We start from the raw sequence: 17,724 nt of genomic DNA on the forward strand, positions 1-17,724 counted from the left end.
CATGCATGGGTCTACTGTAAAGCATCTTTAACTTCAGCTAGTGAGCACTCGCACACAGTCTAGTTTACTGGTGCCAGATAGGGACGTGTTTATGCAAACGTGTATGTTCTGTAAATATACATGTGCGCTTGATAGAACATGATAATGATAATGGCCTGATGCAGCATGTGGAGCACACTGCTAATGATCATGTACAGTGCGTTTACCTAGCCAGGGTTGGAACCAACAGGGGTTTTCCTGAGTTAGCACAGGGGCCGACAGCACACGGTGCGTGTGCGCGCATGTGTGTTGGGAATGTAATGTTATGTAGCTACACTAGTCATTCAGATGCAGGCAAACAGTGGAAGGCGGTTCACTGTGATCGATGAAGTGGGGGAAACCTTGTGAGTAAACAATATCAGAGGCCTCCGGACTACACACTCTCTCTCAGACACGCGAGCAAACACACACGTTCACACAGACAAAAGCACACATTCTTTCCCAAACACACACACACACACACGTCACTCACATGGTCACTGCTGGTCCATCGAGCGGCCAGTCAGCAAGCAGCTCTCCGGGGAGAGCCAATAACAAAGCAGCACTCACTGCTATTGACAGCAGCTCTCTCTCTCTATCTATCCCTCATTCTCTTCATCCTTCCTTTCTTATCCCACCACTGCAGGCGCATCTCCCCATCTCCTTAACTAAACTCCTCGCCCCTCTCTCTCCTTTTTACCCCCTCCCCTCTTCTCTCTTCTCCTCACCCCTCTCTCTCCTTTTTACCCCCTCCCCTCTTCTCTCTTCTCCTCACCCCTCTCTCTCCTTTTTACCCCCTCCCCTCTTCTCTCTTCTCCTCACCCCTCTCTCTCCTTTTTACCCCCTCCCCTCTTCTCTCTTCTCCTCACCCCTCTCTCTCCTTTTTACCCCCTCCCCTCTTCTCTCTTCTCCTCACCCCTCTCTCTCCTTTTTACCCCCTCCCCTCTTCTCTCTTCTCCTCACCCCTCTCTCTCCTTTTTACCCCCTCCCCTCTTCTCTCTTCTCCTCACCCCTCTCTCTCCTTTTTACCCCCTCCCCTCTTCTCTCTTCTCCTCACCCCTCTCTCTCCTTTTTACCCCCTCCCCTCTTCTCTCTTCTCCTCACCCCTCTCTCTACTTTTCGGCCCCCTCTTCTTGACCTCCAGCTTCCCTCCTCTAGGTGTTCTGCACCTTTGGGAGGCCTCGGACATCCGAGCGGACTTGAGCAATGTTGCGCTCAGCAATATGGACGTGCATTAATTTCACCGCAGAATAAATTAATGGCATTTATCGAGTGTCGAGGCGGAGACTTCCTGGGCATTGTTACTGTATTGGCATCTCTGAACGATGAATTGTGCCCAAGGTGGTTTCCGATTGGTAAACAATTATTATAATCCCGGCTCTCATGTTTAATTCATGAGTGGATAAGAGAGTGGTTGTGGAAGGAACGCCGTGTCTCAGGACCTGCGACAGAGAGTAAAGAGGAGAACGTAGGCTGACCACTTGGAGGGATTGGCACGTTTTATTAGCCTGTGTGCATGTTCAAGGAGTTGTCGGAAATTGTGTTAGGAGGACTCCTGTCGAGTTTGCATATTTATTTACTTTTGCCGTTTCGCCTTGATTCGCTGTGGTAAGAGATGTCTGGATGTCCATACGAGGCGAGGATTCACGTTCAAACCGTTCGATCGTCTAGGAACGGTCGTCGTTATCCATCATCGAGATGATCCCAGCCTGGTTAGGGAATTACTTTGCCACTTGAATGCAGCTGCTGCCTGGCTGTATTCGACAGTGTCTCCCGGCGCCTGTTTTTCATGCTGGTGGTCACCCAGCAGGGGGTGCAATCACAACAGCAGCAAGTCTGAAAGGAAATGAAAATGAAATGAACGTCCTCATTATGGGCCCTTAGGAGCAGGCTTCCTGCCTCCTACAATCACAGACTAAGAGACTAATCTGGACTGGCTACACCATGCAATTTATTACCAAGGGTACGTTCCATCCCACACAAGCAATCACAGTTAACACAGAAGAAGGAGATGGAAAAGGTTTTAAAACAGACCACGTTCTTCCCGGTTTGATAGGGAGACCCAGGTTAGCTTGCTGTTCACCAGTCAGGTTTGTTATATCCTTGTTAGCAGGTGTGAGGAGAGACTGACCTGGCAGGGATTTGTGTGTGTGTATGTGTATGTGCGTGTGTGTGTGTTCCAGAGGAAAAGAATAGACTGAAATAAGGCACAGACACAATCTGATCCACCTTGAGCATCCTCGGTCTGTGGGGATTACTAGTGGCATTGAAAAGACTGGCATACAGCCTACCTCATCCCCTCTCCTCTTCCTCCCTCCTGTCCGCCCCTCTCTCCTCCATTCCCACGATAAGAGCAGAGCCTGTGACAAGACAGCGCTCGAGGCTGTATCCAAGACAACTCTCCAGGATCACAGGACACAGAGGTGTGTCCTTCAAACCCGCCCGGCCAATCAGAGGCCAGAGGGCCTCCAACAGGTGGATGTGGCCTTCAACAGGTGGGTGTGGCTTCCTGCCCAAAGGTACTGGCCCGGAACCTTGGGGAATATGCAGACAGATATGCACAGTTCCAAAGACGGGACAGATCGTTGTCCTGCTGCTGTGAAGTGTCAAAAGAAGCGACACAATTCCTTTGTGGATTCGTGTTTGTGTCCGTTTTCCTAAAAGGGCTGAAAGAACATATTTTTGTGTGCTATAATCAGTCCTAAAATTACATGAGGTGGATGTGAGTGTTTGTCGAACAAAGAATGGAAAGACTGTTAGGCCCTCGGAAATGCCAGATGCGGGAGAGAGGGTAAATAACATGTTGTTCCGGAACACGAAAGGAGAGTGCCAGAGTGCAGTCAGGGAGAGTTCTGCGTTTGTTTGGTCGATAGTAATTAAGGGTATTAAGAGCTTGGTAAACTCAAGTCTTTTGAGAACTTGTTGTGGATCTTGGAGAAGAGGTACCAACGAAGGAGAATTGAACAGCACTTCAAATCATCAGCACACATGACCAGACGAGTCATAGACTGACTGCTTCTGAATAATTCAAAGACATGCATCGAGAAGACTCTTAGTGTTATTGTGGATGCTCGTTACTTCAATGGCGGTGAGATAAAAGGGGTGGTTGAAGGATGAGTTTTTAATTGCTGCTGTTCATAAAAGTACTGTGACTGGTCTCATGACGTAGATGAATACCCTGCCTATGTAGGGATTTATGAACAAGTGATGCCTTTAGAACTCCCTAAAACACACACAGTCAACTTTAAAACACACACAGTCAACTTTAACTGACTTGTCAAGTTTTGGGAATATGCCAGTTCCTGGGATTGAAATGGGGGACTTTGACAACCTAAACATGTCTGAGACGTTTAGGTTGAGGTTGTCTCCTCTGAGAACCAACTGTATGCTCCTATTCTCCAATCCCACCAACTCCTCAAATCTTTACCAAGTCAATCAAGCAATTCCAGTATCTCTTACACAGATTTCAATGTGCGTGTAGCCAGCTCTTAAATCATGTGTGTTGATACGTTCTCCAGCATCACAGCTTCAATGTAAAGCAGAGTGAGGCCTCAGTAGGATTACCTCATCAACAAATCATTAGCACCTTCATACTGTATATGGCAGCGTTATGTAGCGAGGGAGAGAGGGAGGGGAATCTCGTACCAAGCAACAGTGGTACGCTGGAACAAAACATGCTCCAGTTGGAAAACAAAAACATTAATTTACACTTTATCTAATCGATCTCTGTATTATATGAATATGCTATCTTTAGTTGCAACTGATGTGAAGACACCCTTGGGAAGAAATGAAATGGGTGTGTGTGTGTGTGTGTATATGTGTGTGTTCACACATTTGAGGATGTGTTATTGTGTTCCCCACCTTCCACAGCTATACCAACACCTGCAGAACCAGCCTCAGCCTCTCACGACAACCGGGGAGGAGGAGGGGATGTGCAATGCTCTAACCCCATCATTACTATGGTAACACATTTACATTTATTCATTCAGCAGATGCTTTTATCCAAAGCGACTTCTAAGAGAGAGCTTTACAAAAGTGCATAGGTCACTGATCATAACAACGAGATAGTCCCAAACATTGCGGGTAGCCAAAACATGAAGCATACATTGTGAACAAAACAAATAAGTGCCAAAGGGAAGAACCATAAGTGCATGCAGTTAAACAAGTTACAATTAAACAACATGTTTAAAAAGTGCAAGAGTGTACATGTAGAAAAGCAATCAACAGTAAAATTAGCAAGTAAAATAAATTTTAATCAGTTACAACTAACCAACATGAGCAACAAGTCTCTGAATAAGAGTCATTGAGATCCTGGAGGAAACTAGTATCAGGTCCAGCAAATCATTCCCAAGTACCGTTGTACTCCCGGAACATGTGCGTCTTAAGCCATCTAAATACCCCCTCTCTTTTTCTCTCTTTTGATGTCTCCTTTTGTGAAGGTAAACTCTTGGCTCAATGGGAAGCCAGTTTTTTTTTTTTTCACCTTTTAGGGCCATAAGTGCCAGGATTGCCCGTGTCATGATACCATTGCTCTTAATTTGAGACATTGATCAGAGTTGTGAACCACTTTAACACTGTCTCTCTCTCACACTATTTTTCTCTCTCTCTCTCACTATTTCTCTTTCTCTCTCTTTCGCTGTCATTCTCCTCCTTTCTTCTCTTTCTCTGTCCATGTCTCTATCCAATCTCTTTTTGCCATCTTTTCTTCCTTCTCTATCCATCCCTCTAGGTAGACGGTTGTCTCTACAGAGCCAAGATGGGTAAATAGATCAATACACTGCCAGAAATTACCTGTCAAAATGTCAGCTCTTCATTCTTCTCCCGTCAACGTAAACATACCCATAGATTTTAAAGGAGAGAGAGGTTTCTGATTAAGTTGTTTGAATATCCGCTAATTCATCAGGGTCTTGTTAAAGACAATATCCTGCATCCCAGGTAGAAACCCTGGCAGCTGTTACAAGACAACAACAACGTAATAGATTTCTTTCTTTTTTTCAAGACACAAAATTCTGTCTTGAAATTGGGAGTACAACGGCACTTAGGAATGCTTGGGAATGCTTGACTGGACCTGATGCCAATTTCCTCCAGGATCACAATGACTCTTATTGAGAGACTTTTCGTTCTTGTTGGTTAGTTGTAACGGATTTAAATAATTGTTCTCACTGAAATATTTTTACTGTTGATTTTTTTCTCTACAGGTACACTTGCACTTTTTGAGTTTCATGTTGTTTAATTGTACTCGCACTTTTTGAGTTTCATGTTGTTTAATTGTAACTTGTTTAACTGCATGCTCTTATGGTTCTTCCCTTTGGCATTTATTTGGTTTTCACAATGTATGCTTCATGTTTTGGCTGCTCGCAATGTTTGGGGCTACCTTGTTGTTCTGACCAGTGACCTATGTCAAGCTCACACACACCATTTCACCCAAGTGATGGGTGTACAATGGAGGCGCAAACAGCCTCTTTAGGAGGGGATTGATGACGACGGACTCAATGTCATCACCAGAGATGGACAACTTGTCTACACAGTTGGATTCTGTGTAATATAAACCCATAATATGGTCAATCTGAATGTATCAGAGATGGATATCTCTGATACATTCTGATGTATGTCATTAGTGGAGCTATCCTGCTGAGAGCACCCATGTCTTCATCTCCTTATGGAGATACTGACTCGCAGAATCAATACTGTGGCATAAGAGAAGTGGGGCTGGTGGCCACTGCGCATTGAGGACACACAAAGATCACTTATTTTAGTCCTCCATAGCAACTGTTTATGGCTTTCATTGGCTATTAGGACAGTTGTTCTGCCAGTACTCTGCAAGGCAACAGTTTTTTTTCTTCCGTTGAGATTTTTATTTATCTTGCTGTTGAAATTAATGTCTTAACATTCATACACCTTCACCGTGACTGTCTAAACCCTTTACAGATCACGTCCCTCCCCCATGTCTTCTGGTCCTATAAACCTTGACTGTCATTTATACACATCACTCGCGGTCCACGGAACTATCTGGAAAATCAAAGTGAACACTGTTCCCCATTTTGAAGTGAAGGGCTTCAACTAGTCACATTGTAGCCCTACCTCAGCCCCCATGCCCAACCCCCCCCCCCACCCCCCACCCCCCCTCGCTCTCCACCTTCACAGGCCCTCGTTCACCCCTCAACCCACGCTAACAGATCTACTTTGAAGTGACGCGAAAGGCAATATGAAAAGGGAGAAAGGGTCCTTCGTAGCATGGGGCCGTTTTCAACGCGGTATTCCCCAGTTGCTCGCCGCCTCGGGCTGAAGCGCGGGCTGGCACGCCATCCAGGAGGCAACGGTTCGTCTGGTCCTTTGAACGTGTTGGCGTGGAGGACAGAATAAGTGCTCTATTCTGAGCTGTGCCACCGTGAATACGAATGAAGCTCTGTGATTGTACAAATGAAAGGCAAGTTCAATCAATCGTCCTTCCTTAGAATAGTTTGCGGATAAGTTCATGAGGTCAAGGTACCATCTCCTGACTTTAACTACCCTGTATTGTTAGTGTTCTTGTTTTTTTCTTTTGTCAACCATGTGCAAAACACTCTCTCATGAGGATATGAGCCCACTCCTGTTGTCGCATGTCACTGCTGACTCTTTACAAACTCTCCACTCAAAGGAAACCACAACTCAGAAGCCCTCTCGTTTCCGCTTCCTCACCAACTGAAAGTGATGTAGGCCAACTGCTTGAATTCTGCCACGGCATTTATTTGTGTGTAAGAAAAGTTTCAAATTGTTTGCACTGGCCCTGTGGAGGTTAGTCCTAACTATCTGCCTTGGATTTAGAAAATGCTGGGTTTCATGGGGGGGGGGGTCTTGTACCAACTTCTTGTACCAAGATGTGTTTTGTACTTTATTAACCTAATTTTTGTTCGACACGTTTGTAAGATAGATATACCGTCGACTTTTACACAGTGTAAAATGATTGTCATTCTTGATTATAATTTCTTCTTTACTACACAGCAGAGGAAATAAAAAATGTCTAGATGCAAACATGGATTAGAAATAGTGACGTGTTTCCTTTTTGTGGGCTGTCTTAAACAGGAAACTTTCCCCCTCTATATGAGAGCTTCAAACAAACAAAACACAACATTTATACGTGATCAAAATAAGGACCTACAGGTAAACAAACTTTCTAGACAACTAACCTTTTAAATTGAAATCTTTTCCCTTTAAATTTGAGAGTTGAGTAAAACACGTTGGTTTTTGATGTACGTGTTGTATGAGTGGAATGGTCTATATGGTATATTTCAATTGATCATCGGGTGACAACAGCTACAGTAAAGCAGAATTAATGTGATGTCTTTAGTCTAATTTCCTAACACACCGTACTAGTTAAACTTATTCTTTCTTTGACTTTGCTGTTGATTTGTTAACGTTTTGTGAGTAGTGTTTGTAGTCTTTGTGTCTGTGAGACTTACCACCGGATGTATAAGTATTAGTCAGAGTGTGACTACAGGAACCGTAGCCATATTTACTTGACGGAGAACCCCTACACTGTAGAAAGATTAGAAACAGTGTAGCAAATACATTTTGATATTGTTTCAGTCACATTCTCAACCCAAATATTGAGTTTCTTTCAACAAGTCGTTAGTATATCATAGTAGGCTACATCATGTGACAAAAATAGTCCCTGACGACATCAAAAAAGTTCTACCACAGAATGTGTGCTGCACTTAATCCGGTCCTGCTACAAAATAATCCAAATGCATTGTCCAACATGTTGTTTGCCCCCCCCTCCCCTCCAAAGGTGTCGTTTTAGTTATGGATGCCTCAGAGGAGGAGACTGCGCCACTGGTAAACAGAGACAGGGCAGGCAGCCAGAGATCAAGCTTAAGCCTGGGCCCAGGATTACAAGTCCATCTCTACTTTCTCCCGGCCACAAAGGAAGGAAAAACCTTTCACATATCCTCGGGCCAGGAGTCTGCTGAAGGTGTCTGCATTCAGGCAGCAAAACAATGTGGTGAGAGTTTGGTATTTTGACTTCTTTCTGTGTTATAAACAGATTGCATTAGTACACACTGATGTGTTGTACACAATCAGTGTCTTAAAATTATAATTTTTTATCGCTCATCAATATCAATGTGAAATGTGTCTCATCAGGAATCCTGCCTGTGTACCAAAGCCTGTTTGCTTTGGCGTCTTCTGATCTTTCTTTCTGGTATCCTCCAACGCATGTTTTCAACACAGAGGAAAAGACTTTGGTTCAGTATCGAGTAAGGTAGGTAACAAGTTTGGCAAATTCTTTTCACTGTTTTGTGAAACGGTGTCATGGAGATTGATGTTAACAAAAAGGGATTTTAGAAATGTGTTTGCACCAAAGAAAAGGGGTGGTTTTGCAATGTCACCCAATTATGTTTTAACTTGAGTGGATATCATTTCCTTGTTCTTCTCAAGGTTCTTCTTTGCCAACTGGTTTGGCCAGGGGACAAAAACATCTCATCGCTTCAGTCTCATGAGAGGCAGGATCAGTCCAGTACTTGACTACTGTGTCATTGATTATCTCTTTGCCCAGGTAGGCCTACAGTTTAACTCGTAGTGGTTACTGTCATATTCAGCTTGTGTGCGTAATAAAATGATGTAGGGGGTGAAATTCTACGACATAACTCCTGGGTAGCTTACTGTGATGAGGCGTCATTCTAGCAATGTGCCTTGTGTGCACTATACCATGGGTTTAAGTCCTGCTTCTATATTCCTTCCTGTAATGTCGTGCAGTGTGTTCAGTTCTGTATGTACCTTTTGGATGAAGTCTGATTTTAAAAACATTTACTATGAACGCTTGGTTGCTCTGGAATCTTCAGACGAAGACAAAACCAACCATACTATCTGCTACATCCCAGTAATATTGTGCACCCCAGGTATTTATTGCTGCCTTTTAAACTGTTTATGCTACTCCACTTTTGTTTACATGCAGTGTCGTAGTGACTTTGTGAAAGGCCACGTGGGGGTCACGCCTCCTGCCCAGGACGAATGTTTTGGCCTGGCAGTGCTGGACCTGTGGAGACTGTCGGAGGAACAGCACCTGAGCATAAGAGAGATCTGCAGAACTGTCAGGTAACCTCCAAACAGATGTCACAAACAACAAGACCATTCAAGCAGATGTTTGAAAGACCATTTCGTCGGAAAATCGCATACAACGTTTTTTTCTTTTTGCCCCGACGTTAAATCCTTTTCAGTTACAAGTCATGTCTCCCAGAGACACACCGGACCAACATCCAGAAGCGAAACCGCCTGTATCGCTACTGGACCCGCAACACTCTGAAGCGCTTCCTGAAGAAGCTGGGAGGCTGTTCCGTGGATGCTTCCAGCCTGAAGCTGAAGTACCTGATAGAGTTGGCTGGGGTGGAGCCCTCTTTGTGGACGGAGACCTTCAAGGGGACCGGTAGCACCTCCCAGATGCAGGGCCAAGGCTCCACCTTCAGCCTCCTACTGGTCTCTGGAGAGGGCGGCATTCAGACCAGCGACGGTCAGACTACCGCTGGCGTTCCGGTACGAATTGATCATCACAGGTTACAAAGTCACTTTGTGTGTTTCCGTCAATATAACACGTGTTGACACTCCTTTTGCTTAGGAATGGAAGACTTTCTGTGACTTCCAAGAAATTATTGACATCAGCATTACTAGAGAGTTCCATGAGCAGACATCCAGAGACAGCAGAGTGGTTACAGTCACCAGGGAAGATGACAGATGTTTGGTTTGTTGACAATATTATTTCAAGATTGAATTCATAATTTGTAACGACATACTTAATGTTTAATCCGTTGTCATTGAAATATTCAGTCTATGTTTACTGGCTTAAATGGATGACACCCAAATGGGCCACATCTGTCCATGTAAATATAATTAAGCAATCCGACTTTGATCGGTTTCTTTTTATTTGTTTATTAATGCATTATTGGGGACTAAGAACTATTTCTTTTTTTCCCTTTAGGAAACCAAGTTTCAAACTCTCAGAGAAGCCCTGTCATTTGTATCACTGGTTGACGGGTACTTCCGGCTGACCACAGATTCCAGCCACTACTTCTGTCAAGATGTTGCCCCGCCGACTCATCTCGATGATTTTGAAAACCACTGCCATGGGCCAATCACGTGAGCCATTTAAAACATCAAGGAAACCCAAAGACAACAAACAGAAAAATTTTTTGCAGGGAAACGTATGTATTTAATACATGTCAATTTAACCAGGTCAGAGTTTGCTGTAAACAAGCTGAAAAGAGCAGGTGCAAGACCAGGTACATTCCTCCTCCGACACAGTCCTCAAGACCACGACAAGTACTTCCTCTCCGTCTGTGTACAGGTAACCATTATACCCATTTTGACGAATCATCTTTGGAGGAAGAACCACTTTTCAGCGAGTCAAGTTGACCGACCGCTGTGTCCCAAACCTCCAAACCGTGGCTGTGTTTGCAGGACCCTCTTGGAGTGGACTACAAGGACTGCCTCATCACCAAGAAGGAGCACTTCAGTCTGCCAGGTGTCCAAAAGTCCTTCCACACTCTGAGAGAGCTCACAGGCTTCTATCAACGCAACAAACTGCTGCTGGGGGAAGTCCCTGTCAAGTTAGGACGCTGCTGTCCGCCCAAGTCTAAAGGTACAGCACAGCAAGAGAAAAACGGTTGCAAAGAATTGTCATCGATTCATTTGCATTCTCAATGCAACGTAACTCATTTAAGTATTTGGTTAATATTCTGGTAATGTGGTGCGTCTAAGCTCATAAAGGCATTTTTACTATTTCTGTACAACTACAAAACATGCTGTTGGGGCCTATACCTGTTCATAATACTGAAGAAACATTCAGAATAAACCGTTTTTTAATGTGTGTTGTGAGTACAGAGCTTACCAACCTGATCATCATGCGAAGTGGTAGCTCAATGGTCTCCCATGGGTCACCTGCCCCACAGAGGAACAAGCCCAGTCACATCCAGTTTCAGATGATCAAATACACGGACCTGGCTCTGGTAACTCCTGCAAGTTGCTTTTAATACAGAGGATTGATTATTTACTTTGTTGTGGCTATTAAGTGTTTTCTTTGGTTGCACGCGGTGTTTGGAAACCAGATGGGATTCAAACGAATGTTCTGAGAGGTACACAGTGCTTTCTGTGGTCCCAGTGTCACATCGCTCTCTTTGTACTGCATGCTTCCTTTAATCATATCCTGAGTGGAATAAATGCCCGCTATTTTTATCGTAGTCAAGAAAGTAGTCAATATCTCACAATATTCCTCAGGTGGAGAGTCTTGGCCAGGGGTCCTTTACCCGGATCTACAGAGGCACCAAGACAGACTTTTGTAATGGGGAGAAACATGTGGCTAATGTTCTGCTGAAAGAACTGGATGTCAGTTATAAAAACTGTTGGGAGGTAGGTCCTTAGTACAAGAAAAATGTTTGTGAAGTTTTGTGTAGAAAAGTGTTTGTATATCTCCTCCAGGCTTGGAGGAGGCTCCCCGTAAGATCAACTTGTTAGTTCTTATAAAATGGCTATTGTGTCTTTCTTGTTTTTAAAGATATTACATTTTACATTTAGTCATTTAGCAGACGCTTTCATCCAGAGCGACTTACAGTAAGTACAGGGACATTCCCCCCGAGGCAAGTAGGGTGAAGTGCCTTGCCCAAGGACACAACGTCATTTTGCATGGCCGGGAATCGAACTGGCAACCTTCAGATTACTAGCCCGATTCCCAACAAATAACTTGTGCCCATTCTTCTACAGTCTTTTAGTGAATGTATTTTATTTTTCTCACTTGTTTCATCTATAGACCAAATATTCCGGATCGAAAAAGCTGGTCCTGAATTCATTGATTAAATGTAAATGTACCGTTTCCTTATTTTCTCCTCAAAGTCCTTCTTTGAAGCTGCCAGTGTGATGAGCCAGATTTCCCACAAGCACTTTCTCCTGGTCTATGGAATTAGTGTTCATTCATCCAAAAGTAAGTGGTTCCTCCTTGACGTGACAATGACCATTCTCCTAAACAATGTACCGCTAACTGGATCTACAGGAAGGCATGGGTGAGACATGTGTGCAAAGGGTCAGGTCCTTTCTTTTCGTTAGTGTTGGTTAGTGAACCGCCCTGCACCCAGGGTGTTTATGTATCGTAAGCACACATACTGTAACAGCCTTAAATGAATAACGTTTGGCAAGGGCAACTCACATGAAACTGCACTATAAACGCTTTTATTAAACAGTTTTTATCAAATAAATATTGGAAGTAAATATAATATGAAAAATGAAGTAAATATTAGTATTCTCGTTGTGTCGTCTTCTAGATATCATGGTGCAGGAGTTTGTCAAGTATGGAGCCCTTGACCTCTATTTGAAACGGGAAAAATCTGTGTCGGTCAGCTGGAAACTTGACATAGTTAAACAACTAGCCTCTGCACTTAACTTTCTGGTAAGATTTGACCTTTAAACTTAGTATGATCATAGCTAATATATGATCATAGCTATACAATATCTAGTCATGCCATTTTATATCAACCATACTATTGTGTAAGTGGTCAATAGATGTCCTTTGTGTCATCGGCAGTTAGTTATCTCTTGCTCAGTGATTGGAATAAATACTTTAGGAATTTGTGACTACATAGGAGGAGAAAAACGTTGTTCATGGAAACATCTGTGCCAAAAATCTGCTCCTGGCCAGAGAGGGGGATGCATCACAAGGCAGCTCCCCATTCATCAAGCTCAGTGACCCGGGGATCAACGTAGCAATGCTGGGCAGACATGGTAACACCCACACTGCCATTTATACAATCCCTTTTGTTATGTTTAGATGAATTATGTCAGATACATTTGTCTCTGCTTCACCCAGATACTGCTGCTTTCAGTGAACATTAACTGTGTGCTCTGCATGTGTGTTGCGTCTGTGTTGCATGTGTGTTGCGTCTGTGTTGCATGTGTGTTGTGTCTGTGTTGCATGTGTGTGTTCCCTGTGCGTGTGTGTATAGTGATGCTGGACAGGATCCCGTGGCTAGCCCCTGAGCTGGTGGAGACACCAGAGAGACCCGAGCTGGAGTGCGATAAGTGGAGCTTTGGCACCACACTGTGGGAGATATTCAACTGCGGAGAGACTCCACTTCAGGGATGGGACCTGGAAATGGCAGGCGTTGCTCTTCCTTGCTCCGATGACACTGTAAACTATAAAGGGAAAAAACCACCAAAATGACTGACTAAACCAAGACTTTGTAAAACTCTTCATTTCGTCTTTCAGAAGCTGCAGTTTTACAAGAAATACCAGCAGTTGCCTCTCTTCCAGTGGACTGAGCTGGCAGACCTGGTCAGTCAGTGCATGACCTACCAGCCCGAGTTCCGTCCTTCTTGCAGAAGCATCATACGCCAGCTCAACAGTCTAATAACATCAGGTATCGCCCAATTACAAAGACGAGCCTCTACTGACTGAGATTGTTTTCACAAAATATACAGCTGTCACAGGCACAGACGTGCCCCCCGTCGTTTTGGTTTTTCCCTGCCCTATTGTCTTCAACTGCCTCGTTCAGTGGTTTGTCTCTGTGTAATCAGGTTCCTGTTTTGAGTCCACTCTATCTTGTTTTACCTGTTATGTGAGTTTCTTCTCAATCCTCTCACTTCTGTCAAGACAAACCCCAATGTTTCGACATGGCTGCACCCTTCCTTGCGTTTGGGTCCTACTCCACCACTCATCATGACAGAAGAACCACACCAAATAAGGAACCAAATGAAAGGAAGTATGCAGCCATGTCGAAACAAAGGGTTTATTCATGAAAAAACCAGGGACACAGAAAGGGTACTCACATAACAGGGGTAAGGACAAGACAAAGACACAAAACAGGAACCTAAATACACAGCACCAAACGACACACAAGTGGACACAATTAAACTAATGAGACAAACACAGGTGAAGACAATAGGGCAGGGAAAAACCAAAACAGGGGGGCATGGCTGTGGTCATGCAATCGTCATGCAAAACAGTATTTTCATTTCATCCAGTGTGTTTGATTTTAATTTGAGTTGATTATTTTAAAGGACATTATGTTTGATGCTGTTTATATGACAAGAACTGCTCAAAGATAGTGGCATCCACAAGTCTTACAGTGTTGGCTGTAGTCAGATGGCTGAGCGGTGAGGGCTAGTAATCAATAGGTTGCTGGATCGATTCCTTGGGCGAAGCACTTCACCCTACTTGCCTCGGGGGGAATGTCCCTGTACTTACTGTAGGAGCATCTGCTAAATGACTAAATGTAAATTCTTGTCTCTCTGCCTTTGTTCCAGACTATGTGATTCTACATGCAGCTGAGACCTTCCCACAGAGAGACGGTTTCTGTAAAGTCCGAAACACAAAGCAGTTGGACCAGTCTGTATATGAAGAAAGGCATCTTCGTTACATACGTCAACTGGGGAAAGTATGCATTGAGAGTTGCTGCCTCTTAAACGTCTAAATATGGAGGGCTTTAAAGCAGTGGTTGAATGAAAGTGAATGGGTCGTTATCCAGCTCTGCAGAAGACTGTTAACGACCATTCATTTAAATCAGGTGTGTTGGAGCAGGGAAACATCTAAAACATGCAGGACAGGGGGTCCCAAGGACCAGGGTTAGGAACCACTTGCGAACCACTTCTCAGGCAACGTTCCCCAAAACGTTCAATAATTTTTAGCATGTAATCTCATTCTCAGACACTTACTACATCCCTACCCTGCTATATGGTTTTCAGGGCAACTTTGGCAGCGTTGAGCTGTGTCGCTATGACCCTCTCGGGGACAACACAGGAGAGCTGGTTGCTGTGAAAAAGCTTCAACCCAACAAGCAGTCTAACACGGAAGACTTCCAGAAAGAGATTAACACCATTCGCTCCCTTCACTGTGAATACATTGTAAAGTACATGGGGGTATGCTACAGCATGGGTACGAGAACATGGTCACACACACACACGCACACACACACGCACGCACACGCACACACGCACACACACACACGTACACATAAGTACAGTTTTGGACATATGGGACACAGTATTGTATGTATTGTGCTCATGTCTATGTTTGTACAGATAATTCCAGTTGAACAGCATTTTTTTTTTTTACCTTTATTTAACCAGGAAAGGTCCCATTGAGATTAAAAATCTATTTTTCAAGGGAGACCTGGCCAAGACAGGCAGCAACATAAAAACACATAGTTACAGAAAGAAGAACACAGAATGAGACAAGTAAAAAAATAAAATAAACAACTGTTGGCAGTGTGTATTTACACTTTTGACTACAACTCCATCTAGGTCGCCTCAGCATGAGCTTGGTAATGGAGTTCCTGCCAAACGGTAGTCTGATTGGCTACCTGGACAAGAACCGTCAAAACGTTAACACCTGCAGGATGTTGCTTTTTGCATCTCAGATTTGTAAAGTATGAGGCAAATTCTTAATCATTGTGTCCTCAAAAATATATTAACCATGGCAATCTTCACCCGCTAACCCTAAGTTGTTACATTTCAACATATTTGCAATTTTGTCTGATGGTGTGTAGTTGTTGCGTTATGAAGACTGTCTGTTGTATGATTTGCACTGACACATTTAGAAATGTGATTGCTAGTGTGTTGTTGTGTGTGCATGAAGGGACTGGAGTATTTGCAGACCATGCGCTACGTCCATCGGGATCTGGCAGCCCGGAACATTCTCGTAGCTACGGAGACGCTTGTCAAAATAGCTGATTTTGGACTTACCAAGATCATTCCCTTTGACAAAGAGTACTATCGCGTAAAACACCCAGGAGAAAGTCCCATTTTCTGGTGAATATCATGCAATCGACAGTACAGCAGTACCAATCCTGAATTATACCTCCAAACATTGAGCTTCTGCTTTCTGTAGAAATATAATTGTTATTTAACACATATTAAGCCTCATGGAAGGCTAAATAGACTGGGCACAACATCTGCCCACATGATTCATACTGTGGGACAATCTGTAACCGGGAAACCAGGCCAAGGGTTGTATAACTAGTCCACTTTCAGTAATTTAATGTCAGGTAATTCACAAAGCAGCAATGTTCCGTTTCAAATAGAACAATCCACAGTAGAGTTTCCTGCCATCTTGATATTAAATGCAGTGCAGTGATGTCTTTTAAAAAGTGCTTATCACCTGTTGCAGGTATGCACCAGAGTCAATCGTTGAGTCAAAGTTCTCCCACATGTCAGATGTTTGGAGTTTTGGAGTGGTTCTTCACGAGATCTTCTCCTACTGTGAACACCTTCAAAACCCAAAGAAAGTGAGTCATTGAAGTGATGTGACACCGAATATACCAGCTGTCATAAGATAACCCCTGCCGGAAATTGATAGAATCTCAAATCAATATTATACCTCCTATAGACATCATAGTACATGTCTTTCACGTCTGTTGCGTTCTGTGCAGCTGTGACTTTTTGCTTTTCTTTTCACGCTTGCCTAGCTTTACCTGCAGCGTATAGGAAACGACATGCAGAGCCCTTCTGTCTCAGTGCATGTGGTCAATATCCTCAAGGACAACTGGAGGTTACCAACCCCACCTCACTGCCCTCCAAGGGTAAGAACCCCAGACATACTTCCCTTTCTCATCCAAGACAGGGAAATAATTACAACTAACCTATACCGTAAAAATGCTTTTTTAATCAGTTTATAGACAGATGAAGAATACATTCAAAATTATTTGTGTATCTTTAGCTAACAATGTCCTTCTCTGATTTACATTGCGTCACTGCAGGTTTACAGTTTAATGATGCAATGCTGGGCCTACCACTCAGAGGAGAGACCTTCTTTCGCTACCCTGTCAGAGGAGATTGAGAACATAACTCAGGAGGAAAGAAAAGGGTGAAAAAATTGTGAAAAGAATCCTTGCATTGATCTGCATGGTATTGACTATTGATTACAACACAGGCTTAGACCACATCATCGGAACCAAAGCAATTATTACAAATGTTATACAACAACTGTAATCACATCCTTAATATCAGATAAATATTCATCATAGCTTATATATGTATACCAGACATGTTTTTCTTGTTTGACTGTTGACATGTAATTTAATTTTTTGTAAAGCTTTAAGAACAAATCAAGCAAAATTAATGCAGGAATATGGAAAGTGAGTTTTGGACGATTCTTCTAAATGCACTCTGGTTATGGAATCTGCTTCATTGTTAATTGCAGCCATTTGATTGCGCTTTGAATAAAAAGGTATAAGCACATAACCAAGATTTATTTTCCTGACTACTCCAATAGCTCTAAAATCAGACAACAGACCATTTGACACACTGATCTGGAGACAGTTTTCCAACATAACATTAAATATTTCTTGAAACAGTTTGAAAGTGTACAGTCATTACTTCATTACATTAATCATTCTCTCACACTACAGAAACAATCTTAAAAATAATCTACAAAAATTTATTAGTCTTCACAAAATATCTTCTCTAATTTATATATACAAAAAGGAAAACGCACAAAAACCAGCTCCAAACTCATTTATGTTTTTAGTTTAGGGAAAAAACTAAATGGGTGACACCCTTACTGTGTCCATAAGCACACCACGATAACACACCTTAATTCAGTTGGACATGATGTCCTGGAATGAGTGAAAGTAATTATGAAAGCACGGTTGTTTAGAATTCTCACATCACACATGTTTACTACATTTGTATATCATCAATAGAGATCAGAATTGTACAATTACTTTACAAAAACTCTTTACTTCACAAAAGTAT

At 43.1% G+C, this 17,724-nt stretch overlaps 1 protein-coding gene across 1 annotated transcript; it reads left to right on the forward strand.

Annotated features, from left to right (window-relative positions):
• The first annotated feature begins 7,069 nt into the window (after nt 1–7,069).
• jak3 (Janus kinase 3 (a protein tyrosine kinase, leukocyte)) lies at nt 7,070–17,211 on the forward strand. The gene is made up of 24 exons (XM_084675869.1): nt 7,070–7,158; nt 7,787–7,999; nt 8,140–8,257; nt 8,434–8,551; nt 8,951–9,090; nt 9,213–9,525; nt 9,608–9,730; nt 9,968–10,125; nt 10,222–10,333; nt 10,447–10,627; nt 10,870–10,994; nt 11,263–11,394; nt 11,875–11,962; nt 12,300–12,424; nt 12,618–12,756; nt 12,978–13,129; nt 13,241–13,391; nt 14,278–14,408; nt 14,716–14,905; nt 15,274–15,398; nt 15,608–15,780; nt 16,139–16,256; nt 16,437–16,550; nt 16,728–17,211. Exons 2-24 carry the CDS (start codon nt 7,801–7,803, stop codon nt 16,836–16,838), a joined length of 3,336 nt encoding a protein of 1,111 aa, XP_084531995.1. The 5' UTR covers nt 7,070–7,158; nt 7,787–7,800; the 3' UTR covers nt 16,839–17,211.
• Nucleotides 17,212–17,724: the final 513 nt, after the last annotated feature.

Source organism: Hypomesus nipponensis, chromosome 16 (assembly GCF_054491055.1).
Source record: "Hypomesus nipponensis isolate SF chromosome 16, ASM5449105v1, whole genome shotgun sequence".
Classification (NCBI taxonomy): Eukaryota; Metazoa; Chordata; class Actinopteri; order Osmeriformes; family Osmeridae; genus Hypomesus; species Hypomesus nipponensis.

Bases quoted from the DNA above. Each gene is read 5' to 3' on its own strand.
- jak3 (XM_084675869.1), top strand. From the start codon at position 7,801: ATGGATGCCTCAGAGGAGGAGACTGCGCCACTGGTAAACAGAGACAGG. The intron at 9,091-9,212 runs GTAACCTCCAAA...AATCCTTTTCAG, and splicing joins GAGATCTGCAGAACTGTCAG to TTACAAGTCATGTCTCCCAG. The intron at 15,399-15,607 runs GTATGAGGCAAA...GTGTGCATGAAG, and splicing joins TTGCATCTCAGATTTGTAAA to GGACTGGAGTATTTGCAGAC.